Below are 16,999 nucleotides of genomic sequence, written 5' to 3' on the forward strand. Positions count from 1 at the left end.
ACAGTGCCATCAATATACCATTACTTTCTTACACTAGCTAGCCAAGTAGCTAACCAGTAGCTAGCCAAAGTTAAAACCACTCTCTTCTTAAATCTTGAATCAGTTAAATCTTGAATCCAGAAATTTATCATAAAGAAATTTTGCAAAGTATCAGCTATAAATTTTTTCCTGTCAGCTTCTTGTCAAATCCTGTCAGCAAATTCTAATCAGTCAATTTATTTTTATGAAATTTGCTACTAATATACCTCTAACGAAAATAAAAATGATTTGAGCGTAAGTTGAATGTAAAGGAAGAATGTCAAAACAACCATTAAAAAGAGCGTGGATTAAAACAATGGTACGTAAAGAATTAAAATGCTTCTTTTATGCTTTTTTTAGTTCAATTCGTTGTTCGAATTTATACTTCTTGAATGTCTTCTTTGTTTACGCTTTTGTTATTCTTCTCTTACATTCAACTTACGCTCTACTTTTTATTTTCGCCAGGGATTGGCGTAATCGTGGAACACATTTAAACAATTTGTTTAAATCATTACTAATTGAAGGAATCAAACATAAGATACGTGTCTTCCTTGCAAAATAACTTCATTGTTTATATATGTTATTTTAAAAGATTCAATTGCTCTCGAATATAATAAAATAACTTATAGTTTAATAATAATATATCTTATTATCAAGATGCTCAACTGGAAATGTAAAACTATATGTCTGAGGACTCGACTCAGTTTCCTCAAATAAAGAGTCGTTCTTGAAGGTAATTAAACATTCGATGTAATCCTTCTTGAGTCGCTTATGAGCGAGATTCTTTAAAATATATTTCTCTAAATAATAACTTTGAATTTGGAATGTATAATTATCAAAAAAGAATTAGAAACTGCAGAAACTGAATCTTACATATCGCATGAGAAAAAAAATTCAAAAATATACACAATATTATAATAAACTCTCAAAAGATAAAAAATCATTTCTATCTTTTTATAAAAGAACTTACACAATTTTTGCAGATCCTACTCCGAGACAAATACTGTCAATGTTTGATATTTTTGTCCAGAAAAGAATCGTTAAAACAATATTATGTAATTATAGAAAAAATGACATTATGTAATTGTAGGAAATTTTTCATAGAGGAAAATATAAAATGGAATTTATATGAAATTAAAATAGAATATCGTAATATTGTAATAGATATAATTCTGTAATCTGTGATTTTAGAATATAAAATACAATTTCTTTATAATAATTTCTATTTACATATTATAAACTTTGATTATACTCATAAAAATGCTTTAAATAAACAGTAAATTAATAACTAAATGCTTTATATGGAAATTATTTTTTCATATTGCACGAATTATTATATTATTTCTTAAAAATATAGAATAAACATACTTTTAAAATATATATATATATATATCAGTTTTGAGTTTGTGTGAATAAAAAGATATATTTTATTATACCTTATTATTTATTATACCTTAAAGTACATTTCCCGTACCACCTTCACCAGGTGAACAGTAGTAAGCACAGCCTTTGATTGGTTGAATAAAGAAGTTACATTAATGATCATCTTTTTGATAGTTTTATCATCAAATTTATTCATGATCACCGCGTTTAATATGACAGGTATGAACAAATTCAGATCATAATGTTGTCTCCAAGTGTCGATATCTAGCATCTTGTTCGTAGTAAGAGTGATATTACTCACCTACATTATACCTACATTACGATCAATCGATCGAATGCATTGCAAGGAGTTCCGCATAAACATTCCGATATGAATTCTAGAATATCATGAAAAAAAAATTGTTGTTTTATGTCGCGTCTATAGGAGCCGACGTTTAATCTTGAAAACAAGAACTTTCAAAGTCGGTTTTAGTTGTTTTACTCAAATCTGCACTAATAATACAACCTTTTATTTTAGAAGGAATATTTTTGGCGACTTCTTTTAACATCTTTATCTCTCGCTAATAATAGCATACGCGAGCCTTTTTCTAAGAGCGAACCAAATGTTATTGCAATTTGTTGACCGATACCATGGCTTGCACCGGTTATCAGTAGAAAAACTTTACCACATAACATTTCGACCAACATGATTATAAATTAACTTTATGTTACAAATTTGGAATCTAATTATTGTTCTAATATACTATTGTGCTCTGTTGATAGCTCTTTTGTAAATCCTCTATAATATTTCCTTCCTATCTGATCACTGTGGGAAGAACGTCTGCTTTCAAAAAATAAACTGATTCAGTGCCGTTGAAGCTTGAACAAAAAGCAAATAGTAATTATAAATAACACAGAATGTACTCATGTACAAGATTGAAGATCTAATAATTGAATAATTATTATTCAGAATTAATAAAAATATAAGATAGAATAATAATTATTCTGAATAATTATTATTTGAATTTAAACATATTCAGTAGGTTTATTTATGTCACTAATAAGTTCCATTTTTTTTCTATATATAGACACAATGTAGTTGGCCAAAGTTAGAATTATTTCCTTTTAAAATCTTGATAATTAGTAATCTAAAAATCTATTTAAAATAAATTTTGCAAAGTATTTGTTAATTTTCTGCTGTCAGTTTTTTGTTCAATTCTATCAGCAAACTCTAACGCCAATTTATTTATCATATTTGCTATCAATATACGTGGATAATTTATTTAGATCATTACAGCTATTGGATCAAATGAGATATATTTCTTTTTTGCGAAATAGTTTTACCGCTTATTATTTTGAAAAATTTAGTTGCCAGGAAATATAGTAAAATATTGTATAATCGCTATATCTTATTATCAAGACGTTCATCTGCATATGTGGGACTGCTATATCAGAGGATACAACTCAATTTCTTCCTTAGACTCGGGGTCATTTCCAGAGGTAATTCAATGTGCGTCACAATCCTCTTTCGCTACTGACAGTGACGTTATGAGATCCTTTTTCGTGCTACTCTGAAGAATCATCAATTTGGAATCTATAATACACACCACCTAACGGTATTGTAATGTCAATTTTATAATTCCCCATTCAACAACATGATTATTACATAACGTACGTGTACTATATTTACATTGTTGAGTGAGAAATAATAGTATTGATGCTTTAATGTCGATGTACTCTGGGGGGTTTATAGGAAAAAATTTAACAACTGTAGAAACAGAATCTTACAAAAAATGTAAAAAAAAAGAATCTAGAAAGACACATCCTATTAAATTCTCAAACTGTAACTTTCATTTTTATCTTCTTGGGAAATGTAATGACTTACATACAACTTTTGCATGCACTATATATTTAGAGTCGAAGTTTTTTATAAATTTAATAAATAATTTGTAAGGAAATTATTCGCTTCTTTATATTTCATGAATTATTATATTACGTCTCTATATATATAAAACAAAATTTTTAAGGTAAAATAATAATACATTTTTTTCATATTTTATTTCATTTTCTTTGTTTCTTATCTTCGTAATCTCGTTATTTCTCCTTCACATATTATCATAATAACTTATACGATCACCCGATTTATATTTATGTTTTTCCAAAATGTGTACAAGACGATTGACAGTTTGCTCTGGAGTCAACATAATTTTTTGCTTTTCATCTAAGAATCTCTTCTTAGTTTCGGGATCAACAGCAAATTCGCATAAGAAATTAAACATATTTGTGTCGACGGGTCCTGGTGAGTAACTTAACATATTAACATTGGGATTTTCTAGAGCAAACACCTGTAAAGAAACATTGAATAATTAAAATATATATCTGTTTCGAGTTTATGTCGACAAGAAGATGTATTTAAATGTACCTTAAAATACATTTCCCGTGCTGCTTTTACAGTGCAATAGTAAGCAAAGCCTTTTATTGCTTGAATACCAAATAAAGAAGTAATGTTAATAATTGTCTTCTTGATAGTTTTATCATCAAATATGTTCATGATCACCGCATTTAATATGGCAGGTATGAACAAATTCAGATCGTAATGTTGTCTCCAAGTGTCGATATCTAGCATCTTGTTCGTAGTATGAGTGATATTACCTAGCGACCCTACATTATGCATTACAATCAATTGATCGAATGCATTGCAAGGAGTACCGCACAAACATTCCGATATGAATCCTAGAACATCAAGAAAATAAAATAATTGTTTTTTCAATCATGTTCATGAGCTGTGATTTTGAAAACGAGTACTTACTTTCAAAGTCGGTTTTAGTTGCTTTACACAAATCTGCATTAATGGTACAAACTTTTATTTTGGGAGGGATAAGTTTAGCAACTTCTTCCAACGCATTTTTATCTCTCGCTAATAAAAGCATACGAGAACCTTCCTCTAAGAGCGAACCAAATGTTATCGCAATTTGCCGACCGATACCACGGCTTGCTCCGGTTATCAGTAAAAAAACTTTGCCAGAAAACGCTTCGGTCGACATGATTATAAATTAACTTTATGTTGCAAATTTATGGAAGCTAATTATTGTTCCGATATATTTTTGTGTTGTCATATATTGTTCTGTTGATGACTTAATCTTTTGCAAGTCCTTTGTATTATTTCTTGGTTTATCACTTTGATTGCCTGAAAAATGTCTGCTTTCAAAAGATAATGTGATTCGGTACCACTTGAATAAAAAACAAAAACATTAATTAAAAAAATAACTCAAATTGTATAAATGTACAGGACTGACTTATAATGACTGAATAATCATTTGAATTTATACATATTCAACAGGTTTTATTTGTGTCACCAATGTGCTGCTACTTTCTAATAAACTTACAATGTAGTTAACCAATGTAGTTAACCAAAACTAGAACAGACTTACTGCCTTTTAAAATTTTAATAATCAATAATAATCTAAAAATTCATCAAGATTAAATTTTGGAAAGTATTTGTTGATTTCCTGTTGTCAGTTTTCTGTCCAATCCTATCAATAAACTCTATCTCGTCAACTTATTTATCAAATTTGTTACCAATATACGTATCGTAGGTAATTTGTTTAAATAATTACTAGTTGGAGAAATCAAACATAAGATGTGTATCTTCCTTGCAAAATAACTTTATCGCTTATTGTTTTGAAAGATTTAGTTGCCATATAAAAATACTTTATAACAATAATGTACCTTGTTATGAGAATTCACCTGCAAAAGTGGAGCTGTGTGCCGTATCGAAGAATTCGATGCCAATTCAGCTTCTTCCTCAAACTGGGAATTATTCCCGAAGGTTGAATGTGTAATGCAATCCTCTTTCTCCACTGACAGTAACGCTACGAGATCTTTTTTCGCGACATCTTTTATCTCTCTGAACAACCTTCTATCTAAAATCTATAGTAAACATTAGTTAATAATAACGGAACATCATTAAACAGTGGAGTGAGTTTTCCACTCAACAACGTAACTGTTATATAATGTATCTGTTATATTGCATTTACATTGCTAGATGGAAAATAATAATAATAACATTGTTATCTACTGTTAGTTGATGTTCGTTACGTCGGGTATTTATTAGAAAAAATTTAGAAACTGTAGAAACAGAATCTTATAAAGACTACAAGAGAAGAAAAAATCCAGAAAGACAAATCCTATTAAATCCTATTAAATAGAAAAGACATTCTATTAAACTCAAGAGATAAAAAAATCATTTTTATCCTTTTGAGAAACATTATGGGCGACTTATACAACTTTTATATATTACTCAGAGTCGAATAATTGTCAATATTTTCATCAGGAAAGAATTCTCAAAGCGATATTGTTATTTTAAAAAATTTTTATAGAGAAAAGTAAAAAAATAGAATCTGTGTGATTAATATAGGTAAAGATATTGTAGTACATGTGATTCTGTAATTTTATAAATTATAAATTTTACAACCTGTGATTTTACAAACTAAATATTATGCTAGTGTATAATATTTAAACACCATAATATTTAAATAACACATAATTATAAAGGAATTATTTTAGTTTGTTCTACAATATACATATACACACACACACACACACACACACACACACACACACACACACACGCACGCACGCACGCACGCACGCACGCACGCACGCACGCACGCACGCACGCACGCACGCACGCACGCACGCACGCACGCACGCACGCACACACACGTGTGTGTGCGTGAGTGTGTACACGCATACGCATGCATATATTTATAAAAAAGCTTTAAATAATTGTAAATTAATAAATGATTTATAAGGAATTTATTCGCTTTTTTATATTTTATGAATTATTATATTACATCTTTAAGAATACAGAATAAACTTATTTTAATTAATATAAAAGAATACATTTTTCTTCATGTTTTGTTTTCTTTATGTTCATTTTCTTTATTTCTTGTCTTCGTATCTCGTTATGCTTCACATTTCATCATAATAATCCACATGATCAGCCGATTTGTATTTGTGTTCTTTTAAAACTTGCACAAGGCGATTAACAGTCTGCTCCGGAGTCAGTACAGTATTGGTTTCTACTATATTGTCAAGGAATTTCTTAGTATCGGGATCAACATTACTTTCGCATGCCATTTTAAACATATCCGTATCGACAGGTCCTGGTGAGTAACTTAACACATCAACATCGGGATTTTCTAGAGCAAAGACCTATAAAAAAAAGGTACGTTAAACATATTTATTTGTTTTAAACCTATGTGATAAAATATACAAAAAGAAAAAATGTATATATACCTTAAAAAACATTTCCCGTGTTGCTTTCACTGAGCAATAGTGACCATAGCCTTTGGCTGCTTGAATGGCAAATATAGAAGTAATATTAATAATGGTTTTTTTGATAGTTTTATCATCAAATATGTTCATGATCACGGCGTTTAACACGGCAGGCACAAAAAAATTCAAATCGTAATGTTGCCTCCAAGTGTCGATATCCAGCATCTCGTTTGTACTATGAGTGATATCGCCCATGCTACCTACATTATGTACTACAACCAATCGATCGAATGAATTGCAAGGAGTTCCACTCAAACATTCTGATATAATTCCTAAAACATTATAAAAATAAAATTGTTATATTTTTTCAATCGTAGAAGGCTAATAATATGCTCTATCTTGAAAGCAAGAACTTACTTTCAAAGTCAGTTTTAGTTGAGTTACTTAAATCTGCACTAATAGTACAAACTTTTATTTTGGAAGAAATATTTTTAGCAACTTCTTGCAACGCATCTTTATTTCTCGCTAATAAAAGCATACGAGAGCCTTCCTCTAAGAGCGAACCAAATGTTATCGCAATTTGTCGACCAATACCACGGCTTGCACCAGTTATCAATAGAAAAACTTTGCCAGACAATGCTTCGACCGACATGATTATTAATTTAAATTAACTTTATATTGCAAATTTATAGAAGTTAATTATTGTTCTGATATATTTTTATGATTTGTTGATGGCTGGATCTTTTGTAAATCCTCTACAATATTTTCTTCCTGTTCGACCTCTGTGTTTGTTTGGAGAACGTCTGCTTTCAAAAGATGAACTAACTCACTGGCCGTTAGAGCCTACAAACAAAAAGGCTCAATTGCATTGAAGACAGTTTAATTTTAAATGAGACTTAAAATTTTAAATTTGTTGTATCAAAGCAAAAGCAATACCTAAGATAATTTAATTTTCGCTTATCTTATTAAAATTAGTGCAAATTAAAGCATTTTCACTTTTGCTTGTACTATAAATTAAAAATTTGAAGTCTTGTTTAAGATAATATTGGAATAACCAGACCTAAATAACTGGAAATATAAAAATGGCTTATCTGATCATGGCTGAATTTAGTGCCTAATAATCATTATATGAATTTATATATATTTTATATATATATATATTTCATTTGTTTTGTGCCACCAATGAAATAATGTTACTTTCTAACAGGCTTACAAACCAAAAGCTAGAACTGTTATCCTCTAATATCTTGATAATCAGTAACTTAGCAATTTGTGGAAAGTAAATTTTGTAAAATGTCTATTATAAATTTTCTGCTAACAATTTTCTATCAAATTGTGTCAGCAAACTCTGACCAATTTTGTTAACAGTTCATTCGATTTGCTCCCAATATACTAATAATATATACTAGATAATATATTTATTTAAATCATTACTAATTGAAGGAATCAAATAAGATGTGATGCTTCCTTGCAAAATAATTGTATCATTTTGAAAGATTTAATTGCCAGCAAATATAATAAAATACTTTATAATGCTATATCTTATCAAGATGTTTACCTGCAGATGTGGAGCTATGTGCCTTATCAAAGGATTCGATGCTAATTCAGCTTCTTCCTCAGACTGGGGATTATTCCCAGAGGTAATTAAACGTGCGATGCAATCCTCCTTCGCCACCGACAACGACGTTACAAGATCCCTTTTCGTGGTACCTCCCTGAAGAACCTTCAATCTGGAATCTATATTTATCAAAAAAGGATTATAAGCAAAATTTTGCAAAGACTGCAAGAGAAGAAAGAATTCAGAAAGATACGCCCTGTTGTAACAAACTCTCGAGAGATCATTTTAAAAAAATCATTTATCTCCTCGGGAGGCGTGGCGATTACTTACACAATTTTTGCAGATATTGCTCCGAGTCGGATAGCCGCCGATGATTGATATCCTCGTCCAAGAAAGAATCCTCGAACCGATCGTTCGGCGTATTATCGTCGTCGTTGGTCACAATTTCCGCAGGCGTTCCGCGCCAAGGATCATTGGTATCTGTCTTCATTGTGGACTATTTGTCTTGCTTAACATTTCATTGCATCATGCATTATGTATTTTTCCTTCTTTTTTCCTTTTAACCAGTTATGCCAAATCATACCAATGACAGGATACTATTAAGGAAAACCAGTCTTCTCAGTCTTGTGGAAATTTGCTAGTGACTGCTAGAATTCTGAGCAACTGGGTTGTAATAAATATTAATTTTACGATTTATCATTATTCAGATATTTCTTAGATAATACATACGTATATTTACGAAATGGTATATTTTAGAATGAAACTGCATTTCTATTGTTATCAACCGAGTTTCACTACTCATAATGACTGTGAAAAAAAATTCAGTTTTATAGCATTATGATGCAATATGATTTTAAATACATATTCCATAATTATACAGTCTTTTTCACCTAAAATATGGATAAAATTAGGCTCATTCGATGCATTTTGTACGAAAGAATCTGGGCAAAAATAAACGTTGCTCTGCATTGCGAAGCAAGGTATTGATCGTTAAGGTTGATAATTATCCAGGTTAGGAAATCTATCATATCGGCAAAATGTAGCGACATATTTTAAAATAGAGAATTTGTATTTTTAAAACAGAGAATATATGTTTTAAAAATATTATACAAATTCTCTGCTTTAAAAACAAAAATTATACAAGAAAATAATTTGTATTTTTAAAGTATATGTTTTCTGTTTTAAAAACACAAATTTTCTATTTTAAAATATCGCTATATTTCGTCGGTATGACAGATTTTTTAATCTGAATAATCGTCAACTTTAACGAAAGAACCTGGCAGAAATAAATGTCGCTCTGCTCTGCAAAGCGAGATGTTAATCTCGCTTTGCAGAGCAGAGCAACATTTATTTCTGCCAGGTTCTTTCGTTTCGTGCAAAAAACGCGTTGAATGAACCTTTTATTCATATTTGAAGTTTATCTAAACTGTATAATGACCATATATTCTTATATAAAACAGCTGTATAATCATGAATTTAATATTATATTATAAATCAATTGTTCAGATATTTATATCGATGGTCGAAAAATTTACACAATCGATAACGTTTATACTCTTTAAATTATAGAGACGAGTTTTTTTAATTCATTGATTGATTAAACGCATAATGCGCAAATGCTGCTTTTATAGAGCAAAGTTGCATTTACGCATAATGCGATTTATTAATCGCATAAATTAAAAAACTCACCTTATTTCCATTTCCAATGGATTCACTTGATATCGATATCACAAGCGATATTGCCCAACGATATTTAGTTATTATGTTATTATTAATGTCAGTTTAAATGTTAACATTAAATCAATAGCATAACTCTGTCGATTTTATATTACATTTATTATTGTTTCTAAACAAAACTAAACAAACTAAATTTATATCGAATATAAAATAATTTCTTATGTTCTATTTTATTCTATATAATTTTTATATATTGTATATTATGTATATTGTATATTATATATTTTGTAATCCTGTTCATACGATTTTTTGTTTCATATTCATATTCGTTATTACATTTAACATTATAGGAAATATGTATGTAAGTTAAATGTTTTTTTAACCAGTATATCATAATTTTTTATAATTTGAATTAATTTTATAATTTGAATATTATCACAAACGTTTAACATTTTAGGAAATTATGACTTATTAATATATCAATTAATACAGGAACGTTATTTTAATTTGCTGCATAAACATTAAGCTAGATATGAGTAATATATGTATGTTCATAACTATTTATTTTTATCAGACATATTATATCTAACCTTTTCATTACAGAAACATTTATGTAGAATATTGCACAAGTATATAAGCAATGAGTACATATATATACTCATTTAATTCCCTTTTTTTATACAGGATATTATTGATACATGCATTATTGAAGCTCTGCATTCATAGATAATTTTATTTCTGTCTTGTATTGATATAGGTCACATTGATTAATACAGAGATAAGTAATTGGTTATATTATAGTATATGAGAAATACTGCAGATAAAGTTTCTCTATGTCTGTAATATATATATATATATATATATATATATATATATATGATTCGTTTCTTACACATATACACATATAACGCATGTAATTGGCTTGACAAATTCTTCAAGCTGTAACAGATGCTATTAATACAGCTGTATGAAAAAAAATAAATAAACTTATATATTGTCGTTGTAATATAATCGTTTATAATTTATAATTAAAGCAACTTATATCCTATAATATAAATTGCATTACCATTGACCTATTTTAAAATTCGTAACTAAAAAATAAAAATGTAACATGTGTGTAACATACATGCGTATAACGCCTCTTTCTCATTGTCGTCCTTTGCGGTTATTTGTAACAGAATAAATATATTTTACGCGATTGGAATGTTCTTCTATGAATACATGAAGTGGAGGACTATTGACATAGATATTGACTAAAATTCGACTGCTCTTATGACTATATTCTATCTATTATAATCATATTTCTTCTTCCCCTAAAGTATAGTGACAAACATCGAATCAACATGTGCACAATTATTCTTTGCGTACAATATACATGTGCATTCGCGGATGCACTCAACAATAAATACATGATATACGAGAATATAACAAGTATATCTCTTTTCATATAGCTATGTTTATTGCTATTCAATAATTAAAGTGAAATACCACACTTCTATTTAATATTCTGCCTTACGCGCGGATAATTGTCGATCTGTCATTTCCTTAAAAACAATTCTTTCTCAACTACAATCTAAAACAGTGTTTCCTAACGCTCCTTAATATGTAAATTTTAATATACACACACACACACACACACATATATATATATATATATATATATATATATATAAGGTTATTAACAAAACATTTCATTGGACATTTTTGTTTTTATTTTATTCTCTTTTATGAAAAAAAGATATTTGTATCGAAATCTCTTTTATATTTTTATTCATGTTAAATAATACTTCCTAATATCATTTAAAATATTTAAAAAAAATAAAAAGCTAATTAAAGCAAAAAAATTACTTTTTCATAATTTAAAAATAATCATAAATATAAATGAAGTCATTAACTTTTATTATAAATTAAATATATATTTTCATGTTAAAATAATTACGTATTTAGTCAAATATTTTATTTTTTATCTGCTCATAATTATTGAACACTAATATAAATATTGCTTAAGTAGATACAATTTTGTATTATATCTCTTCAATCAAGTGGAAAGTGTTGCGAGTAGAAAGCACTGTTCTAGAATCACATCTGTGTGTACATTAAAGATATTGTTTAAAAATATGTGCTGGAATAAATATATATCATGTTAATATACAACTATGCAAGTGTATCCAGAATTATTCATTCTCTTTATTCGTATCTGTTTTTATCGCAATCTTGTGCTAATGTTGTATTTATTAAAATTTTCTTTCTCAGCTATGTAATAATTATATAACTTGAAAAGATAAAGAATCATTTTGAAATTCTTAAATAGTGATAATACAATCATTTCTACAGCAGTTAATATAAATCTAAATACCACTTGTAAAATTTTTGCAAGGTAACTGTTATACCAATTCTCTTACATATTCAAAATATGTAAGTTATATAAGGAAGAGAGAAATGCACTTGGTATAATGCAACAGACGATCTTTATGCTAAAATCAAATATTGCATGTTATTTCAAATATTTTCATTTTTTTTACATGTACATTTCCATAACTATATATTGTACATTATTATGTAATAATCGAATATTCATTCAAGTTATAACAAATCGCGTTAGTTCAAAATACGAGCAAACAATTAATAAATCAGTTAAGCCACTACCTATAAAATAAATAGGATCTGCTAAAGTCAATCAAAATTAAATTGAATGATATCAAAGTTAATAAAAATATAGTATTCATTTCTACAAATTACAAAATTGATAACATTTGCCTATATACCTGTAATAATATAGTTCTTGTACTTCAAAATAGAGTTATATATTTTCAGATATGCATCACAAGACAAGCTGGTATCATTCTACCTGTTTCGGAAACTTATTGTAATACAGAGATCTAGATATCACTGATTATATCTTTCACTTATACATAAAAGCTGTTAAACTTCTACATTTAAATTACTACAATCTGAGAATGCGTTTTGGGTAATCAAAATTGCGTCTCGGCTCGCGCAAGCTAAATAAGTTTACATTTAGAAGCGTTCATGTTTTTTCTTTTTCTGTATTAAAAATAACGCAGCTCAATAAATGGAATATGTCTTACTCTAAAGCACCTTCCTCCTCTAGTTTCGATAAGAATTTTGCAACTCTGTAACTTGGTTCCACTTGACGTGCCATGTCTATTAGGCAGAGTAATTTTTTAATACCGATGAATATACTGAAATTATAAAATTGGATTTAATATTTGACATTAGGTAATAAAAATATCTATAACAAGAGTTTTTTCTTTTTTTCTTGAATATCATATATATTGTCTTAACAAAATATCTTACCGTTTTCCTTGAAGCTTTGCATGCAAGGAAACCATTTCGTGTTTTGTGAAAAGATCAACTTCTTCCAACACATTTAACAGATGATCAGGGGTTGATAAATTAGGCACATGGAGGATGGTATTGAATGCTGAGAGTAATTCCAGATCCTCTAAAACTTGTCTGCAAAAAAAAAATATATTATTAATATAATGATTTTTATATTTTTTGATCTAGAAAAAATAAAGCCTTATCTCTTACTTGCGACTAGAAGTGCATAGAATCAACAGTTTGCGACCAGGTGGTGGTGATTTCTTTAATAACACCAAAAGTGCTTGCAATGTAAGATTAGAGTATCTTGGTCCAATTGGGCCATAATCTAGTAGACGTTCTATATTATCAACTAAAATGCAACTGAGCTGCGAACGATATGCATCGTCGAATACCTAAAATAAATAAAAATTATTCTCTATCACATTAAATATAATTGTAGGCAAATTAATTAATTTACATAATATAAAATATATCATACCTTCCGTATAGAAAGACACTTTGCGGATTCAATAAACCCAACCATATCTTCAGGAGTACACACTTTAACGAATGGAAAATCTGAATTCTTTGCGATTTGTGCGGCGAGCGCTGTCTTCCCACTGTTCGGTGGTCCTTCCAAAAGAACTGAAACAAGTCCAGATCCTTCGGTTGCCCGAGCTTGTTGAATGCATAAACTGCCATCAGCAAGAATTTCAGCAACTGGCCTTCCCCAATTAATAATTCCACGAGTCAACAATTGACACAATGTTTCAGCACTTGTACCAAATGCCTAAAAAATATGGTAATTGGCAAATGGTAATTGATATCACGTCTTGCGTGCATAAATTTTAATAATTATTTAAAACGAGATATATAACTGTGATATATGAATCAAAAGCGGATTTTGCTCCGTTAGAAATACGAAATAAAATTTTTATTAGAAACAATATTATATATTATAAACAAATTTAGGTCTTGATTGAGTGACTTACTGGTTTAATATCATGTTCGAGTGCATGAAAGAAGTCACCTTTAGTCACCATAAGTTTCTCCATTGCAGCTGGATCTACTTCCACTTTACTAGAAGCTTTAATTAATCGATTCATAGCAGTACTTTGCGCTGCTCTAACTAGACCTTCTAGTTCTGCACCACTAAAGTTCTTAGTTAATGTGGCCAATTCTTTCAAGTCTACATCGGGCGCTATTTTTTTATAATCTCGCATTCGAGATGTATGAATATTGAGGATTTGGTAACGTCCATGTTCATCTGGCAAGCTAATCTCCATTTGTAACTTTAAACATATGGAATAAAGACATATCAAATAACAAGTAGCTTATATGGGTAAATTAATATATGGGTAAATTAAGCTGAATGCGAATTGAATATCAATATTCTGTTTGTAGCCGCATATATTAAATATGTATGCTTAGATTTAAAAAATACTATTTATTTTATTAAACAAATTTAATTTAAATTTACCTCCAATCTGCCAGGTCTTAGCAAGGCCTCATCAATCATGTCTCTTCTGTTAGTCATACCAATAACAAGAATGTTATTTAATTGTTCGACGCCATCTATCTTTGCAAGAAGTTGATTAACTACTGTATCGTGAACTCCCGTGTTTCCAGCAACGCTACCTCGAGATTTACAGATGGCATCTATTTCATCAAATATGATTATGTGAAGTCCACTGTTTGGTCCGAGCTAAAAAGATATGACATTTCTCTTTTACTTTTCCCCTGTTGCATGTGAGAAATCTAATGTAAATATATGTTGTTTCTAATACAATTTATTTCAAATTACTTACCCTTTTTTCCTCCTCCTCTGCTTCAGCAAACAATCTTCTGACGTTAGCCTCACTTTCGCCAACATATTTATCCAAAATCTGTGGACCATTTACAATTTTTGGCTCTCTCGCATTCAACATCGTTCCAATTTGCCGAGCCATCAAGGTCTTTCCTGTACCAGGTGGCCCATATAGCAGAATTCCTTTTACATGCTTGCAACCCAATTGTGTGACAATTTCCGTTGGAAAAACACGGGATGCAAACGCTCTTCGGAAAATAGCGCTGAATTCTTTATCCAAGCCGCCAATACCCATCTTCTGGAAGTCCCAATCTGGATTGATAATCGTCTGCCGAACAGCCTTCCCCTTAGCTTGTCCAACAAGATTTAGACTGGAATTTTCTGCTTTCTCGAATTGTATTATAGTATCACCCAAACAACGTCCCATTTTTGTCTTCTTAGGCACTGTACTCTGTCCTGAACTGATTGCTGACAAGTCGGCAGCTTCCAAACTTTTCACGACTAGCCCAAGCAGCTTCTTGTCCTTAAACTGAAACGCCAGCTGCTGACCCACGGTGAATGCCTGGCCTGAAAACTGTAGCAAGAAATCCTTGGCCATTTCATCTGTATTGTATGGCTCCAAAGTGACACTGAAATAATAATAATAATAATAATAATAATAATAATAATAATAATAATAATAATAATAATAATAATAAATGTAATATAAAATAAGAAAAAAAGGCTAATAAAAGATTCAGTTGCAATATTAAAATTAAGATTTATCATATCTAAATTTAATTAATTATTTAATTATATAAAAGACTTTTATTTACTACACGATAATTCTAATAATTTTATGTATACATAGTGTTTCCAATAAACATACGTTTTCTTCTGCAGGAAATCAGCTTCCAAAACAATGTTGCATAAACATTCTGTATTGGAAGTTGGATCAAAGTGGTATGGTCGTACTTCAATCTCTTGGTTAAGAGACAATGTCGCCCATTTTCGTTGAGGTAAGCTAAAACCAACTGTGCCACGTGGAATCTCATGATGTGTTCTTACAGTAAACACAAAATGATAATTTGGTGCTGTAGTTACTTCAATATGCCTGAAAAAAACAATAAAATAGATGTATCAATAAGTATTCTTATCGCATCATGCTTTAAAAATATATAATAATATAGGATTGGTTTCTATTCAGACATAAACTTTCAAGGAATTTTAAAATAAAATAGTTGGCTCCTTTAAGAAAACTATGAAATAAAATAATGGAAAAAAATTTTTATTTTAAAATCTATATTTCCATATCAATAATTCGACATTGCCATAGTTACTTTTAAATTCCATTTGATCCTAAAATATAAATATATATAACACAAAATGTTTATAATTTATATTAGATTAATAAAAATATTTGAAAAATATCTCCTATTAATTGGCTTTAGCGATTGTATGGATATTATAAGATAATTGCGTATGGATATCAAGTTATAAATTCTCACCTGACATCATCAGGGAAATCATCCGCGTTAATGATGGCACAGTTGGAGAGGCTGAGCTCATCAGTGGGACACCTCACAGCTTTCATCCGCTGAAACAAAATAAGATTACCTCATATTTTATGCAAGACCACAGGCTTGTCAAAGGGAAGTATCGACGCGGCTTTGATCCGCAGAGGGAGCGGGACGGAATGGAATAGACTTTATTTTTCTTTTTCAAGAAGACCCTCGCTCTTCCACTCGCGAAACCAAGAATGGAAAAGCATTCGCTCGGACGTCGAAGCTACCGCGTTTATCTTCACGACTAGTACTCACCATCTTTGACATCTTATGATGGAAATCAACAGATTCTGGTCGTACTATTACGACACAACAACGCAACCGTATCTGCACCTTTGATATTGATGCGGTGAGAGCTCGTTTGCGGTCATGCGCGAGAAAGAGAGAGAGAGAGAGAGAGAGAGAGAGAGAGAGAGAACAATCGCCTCT

At 29.8% G+C, this 16,999-nt stretch overlaps 4 protein-coding genes across 4 annotated transcripts; all 4 read right to left on the reverse strand.

Moving 5' to 3' along the window:
• Window positions 1-3,272: 3,272 nt before the first annotated feature.
• Window positions 3,273-5,381, reverse strand: LOC105430754 (sepiapterin reductase-like). The gene is made up of 4 exons (XM_025219208.2): window positions 5,110-5,381; window positions 4,190-4,578; window positions 3,803-4,113; window positions 3,273-3,725 (listed from the first exon to the last, which is right to left on the reverse strand). The coding sequence occupies exons 2-4, from the start codon at window positions 4,422-4,424 to the stop codon at window positions 3,486-3,488; spliced, it is 786 nt and encodes a 261-aa protein (XP_025074993.2). The 5' UTR covers window positions 4,425-4,578; window positions 5,110-5,381; the 3' UTR covers window positions 3,273-3,485.
• An 802-nt stretch (window positions 5,382-6,183) lies between these two features.
• On the reverse strand, window positions 6,184-7,312 carry LOC148937391 (sepiapterin reductase-like). Its single transcript, XM_011644450.3, has 3 exons — window positions 7,078-7,312; window positions 6,682-6,992; window positions 6,184-6,597 (listed from the first exon to the last, which is right to left on the reverse strand). The coding sequence occupies exons 1-3, from the start codon at window positions 7,310-7,312 to the stop codon at window positions 6,355-6,357; spliced, it is 789 nt and encodes a 262-aa protein (XP_011642752.2). The 3' UTR covers window positions 6,184-6,354.
• Window positions 7,183-8,862, reverse strand: LOC105430757 (uncharacterized). The gene is made up of 3 exons (XM_025219213.2): window positions 8,549-8,862; window positions 8,219-8,397; window positions 7,183-7,503 (listed from the first exon to the last, which is right to left on the reverse strand). The coding sequence occupies exons 1-3, from the start codon at window positions 8,706-8,708 to the stop codon at window positions 7,360-7,362; spliced, it is 483 nt and encodes a 160-aa protein (XP_025074998.2). The 5' UTR covers window positions 8,709-8,862; the 3' UTR covers window positions 7,183-7,359.
• Window positions 8,863-10,610: 1,748 nt separating this feature from the next.
• On the reverse strand, window positions 10,611-16,974 carry LOC105430758 (vesicle-fusing ATPase 1). The gene is made up of 10 exons (XM_089073261.1): window positions 16,826-16,974; window positions 16,514-16,602; window positions 15,895-16,119; window positions 15,028-15,655; window positions 14,700-14,924; window positions 14,212-14,511; window positions 13,719-14,009; window positions 13,448-13,632; window positions 13,211-13,369; window positions 10,611-13,095 (listed from the first exon to the last, which is right to left on the reverse strand). The coding sequence occupies exons 1-10, from the start codon at window positions 16,835-16,837 to the stop codon at window positions 12,978-12,980; spliced, it is 2,232 nt and encodes a 743-aa protein (XP_088929387.1). The 5' UTR covers window positions 16,838-16,974; the 3' UTR covers window positions 10,611-12,977.
• Window positions 16,975-16,999: the final 25 nt, after the last annotated feature.

The sequence above is a fragment of the Pogonomyrmex barbatus genome, unplaced genomic scaffold, assembly GCF_055798465.1.
Source record: "Pogonomyrmex barbatus isolate J1 unplaced genomic scaffold, ASM5579846v1 scaffold14, whole genome shotgun sequence".
Taxonomy (NCBI): Eukaryota; Metazoa; Arthropoda; class Insecta; order Hymenoptera; family Formicidae; genus Pogonomyrmex; species Pogonomyrmex barbatus.

Excerpts from the sequence above, each read along its gene's own strand:
- LOC105430758 (XM_089073261.1), bottom strand. Across the intron at positions 15,656-15,894 it reads GATTTCCTGCAGAAGAAAAC|TGTCACTTTGGAGCCATACA; the intron begins GTATGTTTATTG and ends TTATTATTTCAG. Across the intron at positions 14,010-14,211 it reads TCGAACATGATATTAAACCA|GCATTTGGTACAAGTGCTGA; the intron begins GTAAGTCACTCA and ends CATATTTTTTAG.
- LOC105430757 (XM_025219213.2), bottom strand. The coding sequence starts at position 8,708 with ATGAAGACAGATACCAATGATCCTTGGCGCGGAACGCCTGCGGAAATT. Across the intron at positions 8,398-8,548 it reads GCAATATCTGCAAAAATTGT|ATTCCAGATTGAAGGTTCTT; the intron begins GTAAGTAATCGC and ends TGATAAATATAG. Across the intron at positions 7,504-8,218 it reads ACATAGCTCCACATCTGCAG|GCTCTAACGGCCAGTGAGTT; the intron begins GTAAACATCTTG and ends TTTTGTTTGTAG.
- LOC148937391 (XM_011644450.3), bottom strand. The coding sequence starts at position 7,312 with ATGTCGGTCGAAGCATTGTCTGGCAAAGTTTTTCTATTGATAACTGGT. Across the intron at positions 6,993-7,077 it reads AACTAAAACTGACTTTGAAA|GAATTATATCAGAATGTTTG; the intron begins GTAAGTTCTTGC and ends ATAATGTTTTAG. Across the intron at positions 6,598-6,681 it reads CACGGGAAATGTTTTTTAAG|GTCTTTGCTCTAGAAAATCC; the intron begins GTATATATACAT and ends TTTTTTTTATAG.
- LOC105430754 (XM_025219208.2), bottom strand. The coding sequence starts at position 4,424 with ATGTCGACCGAAGCGTTTTCTGGCAAAGTTTTTTTACTGATAACCGGA. Across the intron at positions 4,114-4,189 it reads AACTAAAACCGACTTTGAAA|GATTCATATCGGAATGTTTG; the intron begins GTAAGTACTCGT and ends TTGATGTTCTAG. Across the intron at positions 3,726-3,802 it reads CACGGGAAATGTATTTTAAG|GTGTTTGCTCTAGAAAATCC; the intron begins GTACATTTAAAT and ends GTTTCTTTACAG.